The sequence below is a fragment of the Cetorhinus maximus genome, chromosome 25 (genome assembly GCF_964194155.1).
Source record: "Cetorhinus maximus chromosome 25, sCetMax3.hap1.1, whole genome shotgun sequence".
NCBI classification, from domain to species: Eukaryota; Metazoa; Chordata; class Chondrichthyes; order Lamniformes; family Cetorhinidae; genus Cetorhinus; species Cetorhinus maximus.
Window position 1 is genome coordinate 20,134,115 of NC_135903.1, and position 19,172 is coordinate 20,153,286.

Consider the following 19,172-nt stretch of genomic DNA (forward strand, 5'->3'; position numbering starts at 1 on the left):
CAATAATCTGCTCACTGATGCTCAGTTTGGGTTCTGCCAGGGTCACTCAGCTCCTGACTTCATTACAGCCTGGTCCCAACATGAACAAAAGAGCTGAACTCCAGAGAGGTGGTGAGAGTGACTGCTCTTGACATCAATGCAGCATTTGACCAAGTGTGGCATCAAGGAGCCCTGTTAAAATCGAAGTCAATGGAAACCAGAGGGAAAGCTCTCCACTGGTTGGGGTCATACCTAGGACAGAGAAAGACTGTTGTGTTGTTGGAGGCCAGTCATCTCAGTCCCAGGATATTGCTGCAGGAGTTCCTCAGGGTAATTTCCCAGGCCCAACCATCTTCAGTTCCTTCATTCATTACCTTCCTTCCATTATAATGTTAAAAGTGGGGATATTTGCTGATGATTTCAGAAAGTTCCAGATAATTAATCAGTCCGTGTCAGCATACAACAACACCTGGACAACATTCAGGCTTGAGTCTGGTTACGAACTGACCACAAATCCTATCCCCGAATTACTTCTGCACATATTGGGCAGGATTTTACTGTCGGCGAGCAGAGGGCGGGGCCCACTCGCTGACGCATAAAATAACGCGCAGTGACGTCAGGCGGAACTTTTGACGTCACCGCGCCCTATTTAAATTTCCAGGTAGGCGGAGGTGCAGCAAAATCAGTTGTGCGCCCGCCGACCTGTCAATTGCCAATTGAAGCCATTGACAGAGTCAATTAAGTAATTAATGGACCTGCCCGTCCAACCTTAAGGTTAGTGGGCAGGCCAGGAGCCCCGGCGGGCATTAGAAAAAGCATGAAACCTCATCCACGGGTGGGATGAGGTTTCATGTGGGTTTTTAAAAATGTTAATAAAGTTTTTATAAAAATTATGGACATGTCCCAACTCCTGTGACAGTGTCATGTTAGGAAAATTTTATTATTCTATTTTTAGCTTTTTTACATTTAGAGTCGATCTCCCTGAGGCAGCACTTAGCCTCAGGGAGATGAGTGCGCTCTTTCATGCGCATGCGCAAAAGACTGCACTCTCGATTTTGGGATTTCCCACCCCCCCCGCCCGCACAGGGAGCGCACGGCGCTTCTGTGCAGACGTCGCGCTAGGCGGGCCTTAATTGGCCCACCCACGTAAAATGGCACTTAATCAGAAGCGTGCCTGTGCACGCCCGCCCTTCAACTTCGCCCCCAACAGGGGGAAAATCCTGCCCATTGAAATTTTAAGTAAGACGCGTTTTCTTAAAAAGGACATTCAAGCAAAAAGCTGTCTGAGACTGTAAGATAACCACTTTCCGGAAAATTCCTATGTGGATGACTTGATCAACTAGTTCAGAGAGAGCGGAATGTCACACCCTCTGCCTACTTCAGACAGAGGCACTTCAAAGGAAAAGATATAATGCAAACTGAACTGTAATCTCCTGTGGTTGTGCAGATGATGGAAAATGATTACCATTTCAGCCAAAACCACCTGCTGTTGAGTTATATCCCAGACTGTGAATGCGAACTGGGTTGAAAAGAAAACAGATCTGGGCAAAAGACATGTTTGTTTTTTGCCCTTTCAGGAATACACAAGGAAAGGGGTTTTAAAAAGCCAACTGTGGCATAGTTCTGTGCACTAGTCTGGTGTGTGTGTGCTGAGAAGGTCACAGCTCAAGAATACCACCTCGGTATCCCTGCATTTGCAGGTATAAAAGTCCTCTCTCTCTGATTGCTGGAAGCAAGTCACAAGTCAGCAAAGCCACAGTTGAAAAGAAAACTGGACAAATCCTTTCAGCTAACCTGAAGAATCTCCAACCCAACTGCTCAACTGCCAAAGTCAGCGCTACCAGAATCACCCTCAACTTAACGGCCACAACATTTTGCCATCTAATCCTCACAGACAAGCCAAAGGACTGATTGGTATATATATTTTTTTAACTTTAATTTTTGGACACAATTTCTCATTTCTAATCTGCGTGTATGTGTGTTACGTTTTTATTGTTTTTCCTTGCATTTAGTAACTAATAAACTCACTCTTTCTTTGACTCAAGACAGACGGTTAAATTGGCACCTTTTAAAACATAAATACATTTGGACTGGGAAAAGGTATTTACAAGGGAAGGGAGCCTTTTTAAATTAACCTTGTGCGACCAACCAAGGGGGTGAATAAAGGAGGTTTATCCCTCCTCACCCGGGAGCATAACAATTTGGGGCATCTTGTCCGGGATCATAACAAATTGGGGGATCCGTGCCCAGGGACCGGTCATAATAGCTTAAAGGTGGCAAGTGCCATTCACCCCACACAAGTGCCAGGCAATGACCATTTCTGACAAGAGATATTCCAACCATCTTCCTTTGACATTCAATGGCATTAACATTGCCAAATCCCCCATTATCAACATTCATGGGGTTACTATTGACCACAAACTTAACTGAACTAGCCACATAAATACTGTGGCTACAAGAACAAGTGACTCACCTCTGACTCTGTAAAGTCTGCCTAGCACCTGCAAAGCACACTCAGGATTGTGTTGGAATACTCTTCACTTGTCTGGATGAGTGTGGCTCTGACAACACTTAAGAAGCTCAGCACCACCCAGGACAAAGCAGCCGCTTGATTGGCACCACATCCACCATCTTAAATATTCACTCCCCCCATCAACGGCACTTCGTGGCTGTACCGTGTTCCATCTACAAGATGCACTGCAGCACTCGCCAAGGCTTCTTAGACAGCCTCTCCCAAACCTGCGACCTCTACCACCTAGAAGGACAAAGGTAGCATACACATGGGAATACCACCATCTGAAAAGTCTCCTCCAAGTCACAATCGGTAATACATTGTTGTTCCTTTACCATCACTGGGTCAAAATTCTGGAATTCCTTTCACCACACAGAGTGCAGTAGTTCCTGGTCTGTTCTTTCAAAACCATTGCTCAGGTAATCCCTGTAGTGACTTTGGTTTAAATAGGTGAACTCCAGTAATTACAGCTGCTTGCAAACTTGAGATAATAAAACATCACAAAACACTTCACAGGAGCATCATAAAACAGAATGTGACACTGAGCCACACAAATAAGATCAGGATAGGTGACCAAAAGCTTGGTCAATGAGGTAGGTTTTTAAGGATTGTCTTAAATATTGCTGAAAAAAGACATACTATCAAAGATCAAAGTCTTACATTCATCAGGTCAGCTCGCAAGAAATTACTGTTACTACTGTAAATAACTGTAATGGGGAACAACAATGTATACTGCATGAGAAGAGTGTGCTGATTGGTTGACAAGTGGACTCTGATTGGTATGTGTTGCCATGGAGAATGCAGCATGAAAAATTTAACCGCCCAGCTTTGTTTAAATTCAAACCCGGGCAGGTTGACTCTGATTGGTCAAAGCATTGGGCAGTTAGCTGTTCCATGCTGCATTCTCCATGGCAACGCCTCCACCGATCTGACTCCACTTGACAACAATTCAGCACTCTCCTCTCATGCAGTATAAATTGTTCCCCCATGACAGTTGGTAATTTCTTGTGAACTACCCTGATCAGTGCAAGATAAAAAGCTTAGACAGCATGTCTCTTTTTTCAGCAATACTCAAGTTCTGTACTACCAAATGACTCATTGTCTTAAAGGAGGAAAGCGAGGCAGACAGGTGTAGGGAGGATATTTCTGAGCTTAGGTCCTAGGTAACACAAGTCACAGCCATCAAAGGGGCAATTAAAATCAGGGATGTTCAAGAGGCCAAAATTAAGGGTATCTTGGAGGGCTGTGGAGCTGGCGGTAATTACGGAGTTAAGGATGGGCGAGGCCACAGGGGGGTTTGAATTTTAAAATCAAGACATTACTTGACCTGAAGTCAATCTAGGTCAGCCAGCACAAGGGTAATAGGTGAATGGGACTTGGTGTGAATTAAGACATGGGCAGAGTTTTAGGTGACCTCAAGTTTACAGAGATTCGAATGTGGGATATCAGCCAGGAGTCTGTTGGAATAGTATAGAGGTAACCAAGGCATGAAGGAGGGTTTCCGCAGCAGATAAGCTGAGACAGGGGCGAAGTGGGCCAATGTTAAAGAGGTGGCCTTAGTAATGGTGCAAAAATGAGGTTGGAAGCTCATCTCAGAATCAAATGTGACACCAAGGTTGCAAAAAGTGAACAGACTAGTTTAATCTCAGACTGTTGCCAGAGAGAGGGATGAACTCAGTAGCTAGGGAAGGGAATTTGGAGTGGGGACCAAAACAATGAATTCAGTTTTCCCAATATTTAATTGGAGGAAACTGAGTGGAACAATAATGCCATTGGCCGCATGTATTCTATTACTGTATTAACACTTGCTATATTTAACAAAATATTTGCTAAAAGATGTGTGCAGATTGGGAAGAGTCTCCACATACTGTGCCCCGAGTGACAGCATCAACATACTGCGACAAGTAGGTGCAGTTAAGACAATTCTCCAAATGATGTCAGCAATGGACACGTGGTGAAGAGAAGCATAGAGAGTGGGGGTGGTTCACTTCGAGATAGAAATGAGCATAGATAACTTTGTTGCGTCCTTTCTAATGTTGTGCCAAGGGGGTATAATAGAAGCGTAAACCCGTGTCGTTGAAGAAATCATTACATTAAGAAAGCGTTCACACTACCTAACTAATCGTTTTGTGCGTCCTAATGCTCCGCCCTGCTCGACTTCCTGTCACAGTCAAACGTAATTGAAGGCAGTGGAGAGGATTCCGAGAACGGCAATAAGGATGGCAGCTGGATCGTAAACACTTAATTGTGGGACTGGCAAAATTTAATTGGTTTTCGTTGGAGAAGAGCCAAAGTTTTCGGGTGATGCTACAGAAGAGCTCCTCCGACCGGCCACACTTCGGAATGTTAAACCTGTCCTGCTCGTAATTTGGCCAAGAGGAGAAAGGCAGACAGCGGAGCTGAGATGGTACCGGGGGGGTGGGGTAAGAGGGTATAATCTATAGCCCGGGTTACTCTGTGCTATATTCTTCCGCAACTCTCAGCAGCTGGTAGGAACCCAGGAACAAGTTGCTTCCCCGCCTTCTGCAGGATAGGAATGGGAAGGAGAAATAAGCTGGTTATATAATTTCTGGGCCATTTTGCTGCTGTTATTCACTCCTCCATTATGAAATAAAATTGTAAACATTCAACCCAAAGCACTCCATTCTCTAATTGCTTCTCGGTTGTTGACTCCAAATCTACACCAACCGCAAGAACTCTGCACGGCGAAAATTGCTGACGACATGGAAAGTGCGCAATTATCAATAAATAATTAAGTCTTTTTTTCACTCGAGCGCAGTAAATCCGGCTCGATTGTAACTCATGAGTAAAACTTGGCTATTGTTTTGTGCTTAAAACGCATTCCTATATCAAATACGTACAGTACCAGCTTATAAGGGGGGTAGGCTCAGTGGAAACCTATCCTCTAACATCACAACAACAGGAGGCACCAACACTGTGATGGACAGGTGCGTGGTAACTCCTCCGTTCCCAACCCAGGGCTTGTTTCATGTTTCCCTCGGTCTGGTCTCGCCCTCTGTTCACTCTTGCGACACAACTTGTTATGTTGATGTAGTTACAATGTGACACACAGCCATTCAGTGCACTAGACCCAGCTTGAAGACTGCCCAGTTCCGACTGAAGCAAGGAAGATTTCGCCGGGGACACTTCCAACTCGACTGGGATTATTTACCCGTTCCATCGCAGTCGGATAATGGTCCACATGTCAAGTCTTCTTGTGGGGGGGATATCACAACCGAGCCTGGCTGGGGAAGCCTTCGCTTCCAAGTCCTAGGACACTGCTCCCTTGACTATACTCAGTTTGCTTAGGGGGGTTCCCTTCCCATTTCAGTGGACTGGCATTTCCCTGGTGAATGAGAAGAGAATGGGGGTAACTTCCAATTTAAGAATTCCCCCAGGAGCCACCCCCTTTTCTGACCGTCCCTTTTAAATTTCCCGCCCCGTACTGTAGAAATTCATTAATTTATTTCAGGCAATTTTTATCTCGATTGGCTGGACAGGGGATGACGTGCAGGACAACAAAGGTGGAGTTGGAAATTAAATAAAAATGTAGCAAAGAAAGCTCAGGCTCGATGTTATATGTGTAAGAGCCGCACTTCCCTGCAACTAACTAACTATTCAACACTAGCAATTAGTCCGGGGACAGCAGCACTCTCTGCCGCTCCGGGGGCGAAGAGAACCAGCTCTTTTTATTTCAGCTGCAACTTTTCACCCCTCCCTAAAGAATAACAAACTTTTCCCCCCCTCCCCAAAAAAAAAACTTTGCGTCTCGCTGAAGATATTTTATTGCCTTTTTTATTATTATTATTATTTTATTTTTTGGAAGGGGGTGTTCTAAATGAACAATTGCTTCGCCAAAACTGCTTGCTTACAAGGTTGGGACATCTTTCTGCAAGGAGAGACGGGGCTGAATTGCAAGCCGGCTGGCGAAAGCAAGAGTAAGTCGGAGGAGCGCAGGGGGATGGGGGAAGGAGCTGATCCGGAAAAAGGGGATTGGAGAGGTCGGAAGTATCGCGAAGCATGCCGGCTCTCAACGGGGACTAGAAAGCGTCCACGCCCGGGGCCAGCGCCGTGGATCTGGCGAAGGTTCAGCCCGATCTTCCCCCCTTGTTGTTTTGCAAGACGCCGAGACGGGGAGGTAAGGGCTTGGTTTCTATTTTGTTTTTTTCCTCCACTCTGGTTTGCAAAAAAAAACAAGAATATATTATATATTTTTTTTTAAAAAATTGAAAATAAAAAAGGAATTTAAAAGGGAAGGCGAGAGAGAGAGAAAAAAAATTGCAAAAGGGAAGGAGTGCGTGAGATCCTGCCCAGAGAGAGAGAGAGAGAGAGCGAGCGAGCGAGCGGGGGATCGGCGCTGGGCTGTGCCGACACGGTCGCGCCGTGGAGCCGCCTCTTGTCGCCAGCAGCAGGAAGCTGGTTGGTTCGAGTGGCCGCGCCAGAGCAAGTTGTCTCGGATTCACTCTCTCTCTCGGTTCCGGCCCCTTTTGTCTCTCTCTCGCTCTGTGGCTGCTCCCGTGCTCGCCTCCCATTTTCCATCCCCTCTCCCTCTCCCACTCTCCTCTCCCTCCCGAGCCACTCAGAGTGCGAGAGGCTTCCCTGGGCTGCCCGAGTGAGTGCGGCCGCTCGCTCTACAAATCGGCGTTGGCTCGCTGGATCTTTTCTCTCTCCCTCTCTCTCTCTCTGTGTGTGTGTGTGTGTCGCGCTCCCTCTCTCTCCCTTTTCTCTCTTTCCCTCCCCTCCTCCTCCTCCTCCTTTCTCTGCGGATCTTCTGGTTGCAGTCGCTCCCCTCGTCCTTGGCTCGGCTCACCCAGGTTTTGTGGAGCGAGCGAGAGAAAAAAAAAAGGGGGGGGGTGGAAGCGAAAAAGAAAGACGGTGAGTAAAGTTACATCGGCGGGGGGCGGGGGGGGAGATACTTATTAAAAAATTTTTTTTTTTTTTTCAAATGTCTTAAAAATAATAACCGGTGGGGGTTTTTTGGGATTTGCTGCTTTTGTTCGGTTTGCGCCGGGGGGGGGGGGGGGTTTGTTTTTTTTGTATGTGTGGCGGGGGTTTGAGCCGCGCTTCTAACCCGGGCTGCGGCGCTCACATGGCGGATCCCAGTCCGAGCTGCGTCGCCTTCGAGTCCCTCGCCCAGGGTTGGGGCGGCGGCGGTGGTGGGGTTGTTGAGGGGGGGAGGAGGGGGGGGGAGAGAGAAACAGAGACTAAATTCCAGACTTTTCTTTTTCGTTTTGTTACTAAATTCCTGGAAATAATTTTTTTTTCGGGGGGGGGGGGGGGGGGGGAAATTGCATTTTTTAAAAAATCTTTAAATATTTTAATTTTCTTTCTCCCCCCCCCCCCCCCCCCCTCTCTCTGGATACTCCACCTTATTGTTACTGCTGCTGTTCTGGGGTGTTTTTTTTTGACAGCGGGGAGTCCGAGTCTCTCCCTCCCTCTCTCTCTCTCTGTATAACATGGCCGTGCCGAGCCCAGTGCAGCCGGAACTGAGGCGCCATGTCTGGGACGAGCTGCAGCCACGCGTCGGTCCCGAGCTGCGGGGGTTGGAACTCGGGCGGGGGGGGTGTTTTGGGGAGGGGGTTGCTGCCGCTGACCTTGGGAAGTCTCCAGCTCGGTGTTTGGTGCGGGTGGGGTTTTTTTTTTTTTGCCCCCTTTTTTTTGCCCAGGGCACCGGGGAGGAGGTGGGGAGGGAGGGAGGGAGGGAGGGGGGGTTGTTGAAGAGCTGGGCTGGGGCGGATGGAGGACAGAGAGAGACGCTTCTCGCTCTTGCCTTTCGTCAGCGTCTCTCTCTCACGTTCTTCCCTCCCCCTCTTGGAGGAGCTGCTGCTGCTGCTCTGGCCGCTGTTTATGCCTCTCGGTGTCCTCTCTCTTTACCGCCCCCCCCCCCCATCACCCGCCTCGACACTGCCGCCGCCTCCTTCTTCTCTCCCCCAGCCTCCAGCGGCTCTCGCCTCTCTCCTTTTGTCCGCTAGCGCAGCCCCCTCCCCCGCTCCTCTCCTCTCGGGCAGCCCCGCACACTCAAGCTGTGACTGGGCGGCTTTCCCGCAAGCTACAAAGCGCAGCTGCTCAGAACTGTTACTCTCGCTGGGACTGGAGGGAAAGGGGGTGGAGAAGGAAGAGGGAGGGAGAAGAGAACGTAAGCACCGGGGGTTTGACTAGAGTGACATGCGACAGACAGACACACACAGGGAGGGAAATGGCTATTGCAACCCTGCCCCTCCTGCCTAACCATTTCTCATTTGCTCCATTCCATTCAGGTATAGCTGGGTTGGATCTGTAAACCTGTGAGGAGTGGAGCAGCATGAACGGGGAGACAACCATGTCTGCCACTGTTGAGCTAAGCGATGCAAAAGAAGGTGAGTTGATTGGAGGGTATGTATTGAAAGAAGACCCCAGGGAATCTTTGTATACCTCCGAAAATTCAGAGCAACATTTGTGCAAAATAAAGATTTAGTTACACTCACATTCAGTCGGACTAAGATTTGCCACTGCCTTTATGAATTTTATATATAGGACTGCAGTATTCAGGCAACAATTGTGAAATTTGCCTTTTGTGTTGCACACCAAATCACGACTTTGACCAGGTATCAATACAACAATGTTCATAAAAATGTGTTGACAACACCCGGGACACGATAGCCACGTTCAGCCTTTGTTAGTAAAGATTTGGTTTGAAATACGGGTATCAAATGGAAAATGTTTAAAAAGCTGTATAGGACAGAGAGGGAAGTTGTTGAATTCCCCACTATTAACATCCTGGAGGGTTACCATTGACCAGAAACTAAATTGGACTAGCCATATAAATACTGTGGCTGCAAGAGCAGGTCAGAGGCTCGGAATCCAGCAGCGAGTAACTCAACTCCTGACTCCCCAAAGCCTGCCACTATCTACAAAGCACAAATCAGGAGTGTGATGGAATACTAAGATAAAAGCAAAAAACTGCGGATGCTGGAAATCCAAAACAAAAACAAAAATACCTGGAAAAACTCAGCAGATCTGGCAGCTCTCTGCAGATGCTGCCAGACCTGCTGAGTTTTTCCAGGTATTTTTGTTTTTGTGTGTGTGATGGAATACTCCACTTCTCTACCACCTAGAAAGACAAAAGCAACAGATTGCATCACCTGCAAGTTCTCCTTCAAGCCAGGCACCGTGCTGACTTGGAACTATATCGACATTCCTTCGCTGTCGCTGGGTCAAAAACCTGGAATTCCCTTAACTGCATTGTGGATGTACCTACACCACATGGACTGCAGCAGTTTAAGAAGGTCAATGGTCATTCAGGATGTGCAATAAATGCTAGCCTAGCTGATGATGCCCTCATCCTGAATGAATGAATGAATGAATAATAAAACAAGTAAGGGCTGAGATTTTTATTTGTACCTAAAATGTTGGAAGGAATATATTTATCATTTTGTACTCTGCTATATAAATGAGAATTTTATCAATGTATTCCAACTAATTTTTAATTTGCAGCAATCTTATTACTAATACCTTGCTCCATGTAATCTCATTTGGTTATTTCATGGTTAAATCATAACTGATTGTGCAAAAGCAAAATACTGCAGATGCTGGAAATTGGAAATAGAAACAGAAAATGCTGGCAGTTCTGATGAAAGGTCGCTGACCTGAAACATTAACTATCTCTCTTTCTCTCCATAGATGCTGTCTGACCTGAGTATTTCCAGCATTTTCTGTTTTTATTATCACGTATCCAAATCCTAACTGCTTACCCTTGTAAGAATTTTTTGAGGTTTTATAGACTTTTATAAACAGGCCCATTATCAGCTTCTGCTTCAAGAATTTTAGGGGGTTTTTTGGGGACTGTGACTTTGGGCTTTTATTGATCAGACCACTTCTGGTTTCATCATTTTTCATTTTAGTCAGTGCTTAGACCCAAGCTCAAAAAGCTCTGTTGCAATTGGTTCCATCTAGTGACTGACGATAATTGTTTAATTAACAATTCTCTTTTAACAGCACTCCATTTTTCATTGTGTACAGTCTATTACCAAATGTACTACAGGTTTCATTGAACACACTGAAGACTGGGGGCGAAATGGGACTGTCATTTGAAACATCACCCCTCAAATAAGTATTTGTATCCCAAGCCCTCATTGCACAAGACGTGGTCCAGGATAAGCAGGGAAAGAAATATAGAAGTCATTTGTTTCTGGAATGGACCAAGTACAAAGCACATTTCAAGCAATGCTCTACATTAATAGATGAGGCTGAGGGCTTTCTACTTTTGTTATCTAGGTGTCCAACATTAATGGAAAACCACTTTTGCCCTAGAGCCTTAAGCCAAGTGATTGAACAATCCATAAGTATACTTTCTCTATTTGTCTGAAATGGAGCCCATTCTCTCTATGTTGGCACACATTAGACTTATCCAGGTTGAGTTTAGACATTTTCATGAACTAAGAGTCAAGTGCAACAAATATGTAGGGCTACAAACCAGCTAAAACCATGCAGTGTACCAGAGCACTGGTAGGTTTTCTGCTGTTTGCCTAGTTAATACAGCTTGTAAACCATTGGAATCAGTGCAATACTGCAAGTCAATCTTCCGATGGCAGATGTAACTCTTGCAGCTATGTTGATCCCAAAGAAAATTCAAAATTCCTTCTTGATCTTTTCAACCCTGACACAGTGACAAGTTGGTGATCTGATGCTAGCAGGTTTGAGCCCCAATCAGGAGGATAGTAAGTGTCAAGGATTCCTCATGATCAGCAAGGTGACCATAAATTGTATCAAGTTCATTAACATCCTCCTCCTGATCACAGCATGGACCTCCCCTATAGAACAGTCATCATCCCACCAGTTAGGTGTGGAACTACAAGCAAAGCTGCTACTTGCTGTGAAGGCTTGGAGGTCTTTGAAATTTTAAGTCAGTGTTTTTGAATTCTTGGAGCTTTACAGTACTCATTGTACCTTGGTTCTGTTATTACCTTTTTCGGATTGCACCAAGACCGTGAGGATATTTTTCAGTTCTTGTTGACACTGGCTAAGATGCAATCTCTTTGGCCATAAAGATAATCTATTCAGCTTAGCCTGTAAAAGGTGAAGTAATTTTATTCCGTGTACTGCTGGTGTATAGAAAATCTCAATCCAGGGCAGGGCCCCTGAAATCTCTGGGGAAGAAAGTAAAATAAATGGAATTGAAAAGTATTATGTGTCACAACATAATGTTATGGTCATCCGCAAACTGTTAATGGCCCATATTTTGCAGTAAGAGTAACAATCAGACTATCAGTGCTCACCATTGTTGAAGAGCTAATTGGAGAGCAACATCTGATGACAGCATATTGTGCAGTTAAATGTGGAAATCAGGAATTTGCTGTTCGAATTCTATTGTTTCTCCCGGAGGCTTCTGTGTTTGTATCTCGCGCAGAGATTTGCAATTGAATACGCAAAAATGCGTGAAGTTGCCATATTCGCACACTACATATCAATGCACCTTCCAAGCTGCATGCATGTGTGGCCAGGCAGCAACCCCGAATGGGCCATGTACAACCAAGAAAAATTAAAGGTAGCATTACTAGATACCCAGTGGATTTCTAACAACCTGGTAAGTCTTAGTTACTGCTAAACAACCTCTCTAGCTCTGAAAATTAACTTTTACTAATTTGATGTTTCATTTTTTCAGGTTTTAATTGTTGGGGATTTAAAAAAAAATTAAAACATTTTGTTTTTACTTTGACTCTCTTCCTATCTTTCTCACCCTTCCTTTTTCATTTCTTGTACAGGATTTAGGATTGAATTAAATATTCCAACTTGAACTTCTGGTTCAGATTGCTTGCCTCAGTTAGAATTCTTCAATCTCTCTGAGATAGAGATGCAAAGCTGCTTGCACTATTCACCCAGGTCTCAGATCTCCTGCACATTATTTTGGATTTCTAATCACCACAAAGCTCATGGTAAACCTGTGAGCAAGTATAATGAATGGTGGCCACTGACACCTAGAGCATTGTGATGTCTTCTGTTGATACCATCAGGCATGCCTGTATGCAAACTCTCCATTTGATGGCACTATGTTGGGATGTTGCTTGCAGATCGGGAGATTTTGCTCAACAATCATGTTTAAATGATTTTGCATTTTTCATGGGAAATCTCGCTCAGGAGAACAAGTTGCAGTCATGTAGGAGAGTTTCTTGAAATACCCAAGGTAATTTCTCCTTGCTGCATATACAACCCATTAGTTTTTCAGTAGAAGAAACTGTTTCTTTTGTAAAATAGAAGATCCATCAATGACTTTGAACATTAGACAGGAAGTTCAACATTCTTCAAGGAAGATTTGTCTACTTTTCAGCAAAATCTGATTGTTGGCATTCCCCAGGTGGTTGAAAGAGGGAAGATCAACTATTTCTGAATCAAGGCCTCAGTGCATCGGGTTACTTAGGGTATTCACGGCAGTTATTGGTCTAATCAAGAATTGGTGTGAACATCACCACAGAAGTTCTGGGGAATAACTTGCATGGGGTGGAGTGTTTACCCTAAGGTGGATTCTGACAGCACCTTGAGAGTACCTGCACCAGATGGACTGCAGTGGTTCAAGAAGGTGAATCACGCCACCTTCTGAAGGACAATTAGGAATGGGTAACAAATGCCCACTTCCCATGAAAGAATAAAAAAAATTGAGGCAAAAATTTTTGCTAAAGGAACATTAGGACATACTCGAGAGTTGCAATGAGAGAACCCATATAGATTAGCCAAGGGTAGGAAGGGAAATAATCCAATTGTTGGGCACTATAGGCCTCAAATAGCACAGATGTGGAGAGCTGAAGATATGCAAAAGAACAGGACAACAATGGGTAAATTTATTGAGGATAGACTGGGATAAATGTAATGCATGACACCAACGTGGGGAAAACTTGAGAATGCACCCAGAACAGTTTCTTAAATCAGTGTTTCGTAGTTCAATAAAGGAAGAAGCAGGTCTTGATTCATTTCTGGGAAGTCAAGTTGGACAAATAATGTTATGAAGAAAAGAGAACGATTAGAAATAGTGACCACAACAAAAAGCACAATGTAGGAAGCAAACAAGAGTCAAAGATGAACTGGAAAAAGGCCAAGTTCAACAACATAATAGGGCAGTTGCTTAAAATTAAATAGACAGGATCATTAGCAAGGAGGTTAATGACCAGCAGTGATGTGTAAGAGTATAAAATATAGTTGCATTCAGTGAGAAGTGGGGGGATTCCATCATAGTGTTCATGGGTAAACGGCGATTGAAACTTGAGCTGAAAGTTAAAAATAGGCATGTGAATGGCTCACAATATTAAGATAATTATAAAAGATATAAAAAGCATAGATAAAATTGGAGGTTGGCAGGGCCAGAAGGAAATATGATTAGCTGATAAAATAAAATAGTTCAGAGGCTGGGTCTTGATTGTGGAACTGTTTTGGAGATACTGACTATTTTGGTTTTTAAAAATGATGATGGAATTGATAACAAAAGTGTACTAGAAGAGGGAATTAATAGAGCTAGGTGCATAAATTGAATCAGTTCTCTTGGCCCTGATGGCATTAACCCTAGGCCATTGGTGTTGATGGTAATGAAGGTCAGAGTGGAGGTAGCTGAGTCTCATTTTACAGTCCTCTGTAAATTTATGAATCATGCCACAGGACTGGTGAGAAGTTTAAGTAATGCCCTTGTTCAAGCGGGAGAGAAGGACAGAAGGGATAATTATGGACCAGTTAATTCAAGACCAGTTTGCGTGTTTGGAGTAAGCATCCAGGATTGGATGTCAGCATGACTTTGTAAATTGTGTTGGGGAAGAAATGACTAGTTGGATAGATAAAAGGAATGTGGCACGTATAATGTATATGGAATTTGCAGAAGGGATTTGCTAGTGTCTTGAGGCTTTTTTTTAGAAAGTTCAAGCATGTGGTATAAAAGGATACTCAGTTGGACAAGAACCAAAATTAGGGTTAATGATTAGCCAGGTTATAGAAACGTTGGCAATGGTCTACTCTGGGGTTAATGCTGAGTCCATTTTTATTCCAAGTAGATATTAATGCTTTGCATTCTAGTACAGAGAAGACAGCCTTGAAATTTGCTGATGACACAGAGGTTTGACGAATGGCAAGAGGAGCTTTAACAGACTTTAGGAAGACATAAACTGGTTAGCTATGTGGACAATTAGCAGATGCCCTTTGAATGCAGACAAATGTGAGGCAACATTTTGGGAGAAATGGGAGCCTGTTTAATGGAAAGAAGCTGAAAGATCTGAGTAAATGAAGGGATCAGGAGGTTCAAATGCATAACTTTTAGTGGGGTAGATTAATCTGTAAAATATTGGACAATTTGGATTTTTTAATTGCGGCAAAGTGGAAAAGTAAATATTGGCCTCCTTTCAATGCATCCTTTACAGAAAGGTTATTAAGGCCACGACAGAGCAAAAATTTACCCAGAAACTGCCAGGGATAGGAAGCTTTAGTTATATGGAGAGTGTGGAGCTTCTGGGATTATTTCCACCGGTGTAGAGAAGGTTTAATAAAAGTTTTTAATAATGAGTTTGTTAAGAGTGATAGCAAAATATATATTTCTTCTGGTTGGGGAGTTAGTTGACAGTGTTAAATTGATGGGCCCTATCGCTGAGGGAAGAAAGATGTCAGGAGAAATTCATTTACACGGAAGATTGTTGGGGCATGAAATGTTTTGCTACAGGAAGTATTGAGGCAGATGCCATTGCATTTCTCATAAGGACAAAATATTTCCCTGAAGTGGTCTTTTCCTGATTTTTGAAGTTTAATTGTATCTGAATAATTGGCAGTCAGAAGTTTTGATTTTTCAAGGAAGACAGAATTTCCTTCATAAATACGAAAAGACCCAACCAGAAGCCTTACAAGGTTTTGGCTCCATAGATAATTAGTGCAATTGTTTACTGTTGTGATTGTTGTACCATGCTCTATGATCTTCCCCAGTGCCATAAGATTATAGTCAACCATGAAACTGATCTAAGATCTTGAAATAAATATGCTAAACTCAGCTTTGTTCTGATATCTTCCTTCCTGTTACATGTTTTGTCGTGTAAATAGGCTTGAGTTTGAAGAAACATGGCTAGCACTGCTCTTGTAAGAGTAAGTGGAATAGCAGGGGGGATCTGAACCAACATAACCACAATATGTTTTATAAGAGTGAGTTGCCTATGAAAGAAGGACTTGGTGTTGTCAGAATTTTTATCCTTTCTGTTCAGCAACCTGCAAAGGTTATATGGAATGTTGTTACAGGTAGCCAAGGTGTAAGCATGTGAGTCTGATTCAGATGGTCCTGGACAAGTGGGGTTACCCGTTTATGGCTTTTGAATGAACTCAAAAAGCATAAGACAGTTGAATGTTCCCCTGCAACAGTGTGAAACAAACTTATGGTTGCTATAGGGCAAAGAGAAGTTTTATGCTATTCTAATTTCCAGCATAATTTACAAGGTGGAAAAGACAACTCTCATGCCCAATACTTGCTAAGGTTTACTTCTATCTTGAACAGATAGGAACAAAGTCCTAATTGTTTCATCACCATTCCATGTACAAAGGGTGTGCTAATGCATTGGCTGCTCTGCTCCTCACTCTCACCAGAACATTTCTACAGAGGCTACTTTTGACTTATTTAAGAACTGTTTTCTCCTTTTTAGTTATGTGCTTAATTAGATTCACAGAACAATTCCACTTTGAAAGCTCACAATAGAAAGTGGGTGCAGTATTTTGAGAGAATGGCCACAACCAAAATATTAAGCTTAAAAAATGTATTTGTTTCTAGAAATCTGTGCTGAAATGTTTTCTCTTGGATGCTTTCTCCAGTGTGTTATTTTGTTGATCAACGATATAGAGAGTGCACAAAGAAGCCAAGGACATTTGCAAACCTGGGGAGTTTTTTGTTTTGTTTTTATTTCTTTTCACTTCAACCCTTGCTCTTGCCCAATACTCTAGCTCCCACTGGAACATTGAGTATCAGGGCTGAGGTCATTGATACTATTAGCCTGGCTAAGGTCAGCTAACTCAGCACAGAATGAGAGTTGAACCTGGAACCCTTCTGATTGCTTTCCTATTAAGGGTTCATAGTTAAAGATTTCAAGTGACTTGCAAAGCTAGTATATCAGACTAGCTTGTATTCATTATCTTGAAGCCAGCATGGAAATATTTTTCACTTCCATTGCAAGCTTGCAAAGTGGGGGCTGCCTTGATACTAATTAGATGTACAAAACTGAGAAACTTGTGACTAATTGAGATTTATGATTTTTCTTGCATTTGTAAACGACTGGCACAGTCTTAACACATTGCAAGGTTACACTGACCCACGAAGCAAAAGGGTTTCTTTTGATAAGTATCTCACTTTTTTGTGTTGAACATTTGTTAGTGCAGCCACTTTGATATGTCTGTACTACCCTAGACCACAAAGATCATATCCATGGTATTTTAGCTAAATGGAAACTATCTTCAAACTGTCTTGGTGCTGATGAGTTCCTCTTTGGGTTCCTTGATACCGAAGTTAGGCAGGGTCCTCTAGCTATATGATTGTTTAAGGTGGAGTGTCCATTGTCAACAGCCATTCACTGATATTTAATTTCAGAGCACCTTATTGTTCGTTTTAAAGCTGTACTCTCCAACCTCTCTTCGTTAGGTGCCTTTGTTTAATTTAATGATTCTCACCCAATGCATGTTTTTTTCCTCTGCAGATTGGCCAAAAGAGGACCTCCTGGGCCTGCTGGACAGCATGCGGAGCATTGTCCCTTCTAATGATGTGATGAAGTTCAAAACAACAGAGTCACACATGGACTGGAACAAGGTGACTTTCGCCCATTATACAGCAGAGATGTGCAAACAGAAGTGGACAGAGATCTCGCATGAAGTAAGAGCCGATGCCTTTAGTGTTTAGCAGCCATACCTAACAAAACCTTAAACTGCTAAACTAATGTTAAAGTGTCCTCTTTTGTAATGATCCCCAGTATTCCAATAGACTGTACTTCAACTTGGACCATACTACTGGTTATATAACTTTTTATTCATTTGTTTAAATTCCACATACAGCTGTGTAAATAGGCAGTTCTTCAAGAATGTAGATCCTTAAAACTCAGTGTAATTTGGGATGATAGTTATTCCATTTACTGCTTAATTAATTGGAGCTGTTATCCAAGGATAAATTATTCACTTGTGAGTTCCTGATGCTTATCAAGAAATTCTGCAATGCTAGAACTTTATTTTCTGTCCAAATTCAGGGCCTGAGGTTGGGAAACAGCACAATATGTTTCCAGCACATATCAAAAGAGGAAAAGCACGAAATATGCTCCTTTGATCTCTAACGTCTAGACATTAGACCTTGTATAATTTGATTTCAGCTGCTAGGGTAACAATAGTGCTGATGATTTAATCTTAGTAGATAATCTGGAGGCCTTGTGGCACAGTGGGTAGCGTCCCTACCTATCAGGCAGAAATTCTGGGTTCAAGTCCCACACCGGGACTTGATGGCCAAGGGAGATGCATTCACACCGTGGTCAAACAGGTTGAGAATTAATTTCTAAGTTTTTCCAAGATATGTCAATGGCAGGAGGTAAGAGAGGGAGAGATTCCTGGTTAACTATGTGATGGAAAGAAATTATAGCCTCTGCCATCACTATCCATAGCTCTAGGCTACAACATGCATGTAAGTGAAAGTTGGACTTGGACTTGCACTTTTGTTGGGGAGGGCCTTCTTAGTTGGCTGGATGGCCAGTGTGGATCAGATTGGTGCCAACAGCATGGGGTTTGACCCCTGTTCCATTGGGATGGATTCAGGACCTCTCTTCTTGCCCTACTCATGATGGAGGTTGTGGCGCTGCGTGTTGGAATGCCTTTGGGCAGAGAACACAAGAAGAATGGATAATCCATTGGATGCCATTTACCTTCATTTTCAAAAGAATGATTAATGTTCCTTAGAGGTGGTTATTAAAAAAAATTAGATCTCATAGAATTACTGGATAGAAAGCTGGGTGAAATGAAAGAATTGTTTCAATTGGTGGGCATGATTAGGGTTAGATCACAACTCAAGTTCAACAATGAGTATGCTACTTTATATCAGTGATTTAAAGGATGGCTTAAATAACAGGATTTTAAAATTTGATAATGATGTGCAACTGTGATTTATTTTTTTAAATTACAAAGCCCACAATATTGTAGGGTGATTTTGATAAATTGGGCTAATGGGCAAATTAATGGTGGATGCTGTGTAATGTGGACAAACATGGTGTCGATGAATGTAGGATTGGGAAACTCCAGACATGCCTATACCAGACATTGTTGCCCATTCAAAGAAACTGTTCCAGAAATTCCTTGTGTACAAGAAGTGAGGTGGGTATTAATAAAACAAATAAGAGTTTCAGGTTGTACGGTTATGGTCATTGGACACGCAGTGCATACATGCCACATTGTATTCATTTTTAGTTGGTAAAAGATATTCTAAAGAGATGGAGACAAGGCTAGCAGATGACACCAGATCTTAAGAGCTCTTAGTTTTGAGGATATACTTGGATAGTTGGGTGATTTACTTTTGAAGCATGGGTTTGGAAGGGATATGATTGGATATTGTTCAAATATTTTTCAAACTGACAGTGATAGTAGGACTAGGTTATGCCAGTAAAATCCACAAGTAGAATTGGGTTAGATGTGGGACATATTTACAGAGAATAGTTGCCCTTGTAAATATTTCCCAAATGTG

At 43.1% G+C, this 19,172-nt stretch overlaps 1 protein-coding gene across 1 annotated transcript in view; it reads left to right on the forward strand.

The window, feature by feature from the left end:
• The first annotated feature begins 5,660 nt into the window (after positions 1-5,660).
• ubtf (upstream binding transcription factor) overlaps positions 5,661-19,172 on the forward strand; it is a 60,382-nt gene continuing 46,870 nt past the window's right edge. Inside the window, exons 1-3 of the mRNA XM_078529586.1 lie at positions 5,661-6,629; positions 8,749-8,847; positions 17,158-17,330. Coding sequence (XP_078385712.1) covers positions 8,793-8,847; positions 17,158-17,330 — 228 coding nt within the window. The 5' untranslated portion in view covers positions 5,661-6,629; positions 8,749-8,792. The remainder of the gene's footprint in view (positions 6,630-8,748; positions 8,848-17,157; positions 17,331-19,172) is intronic.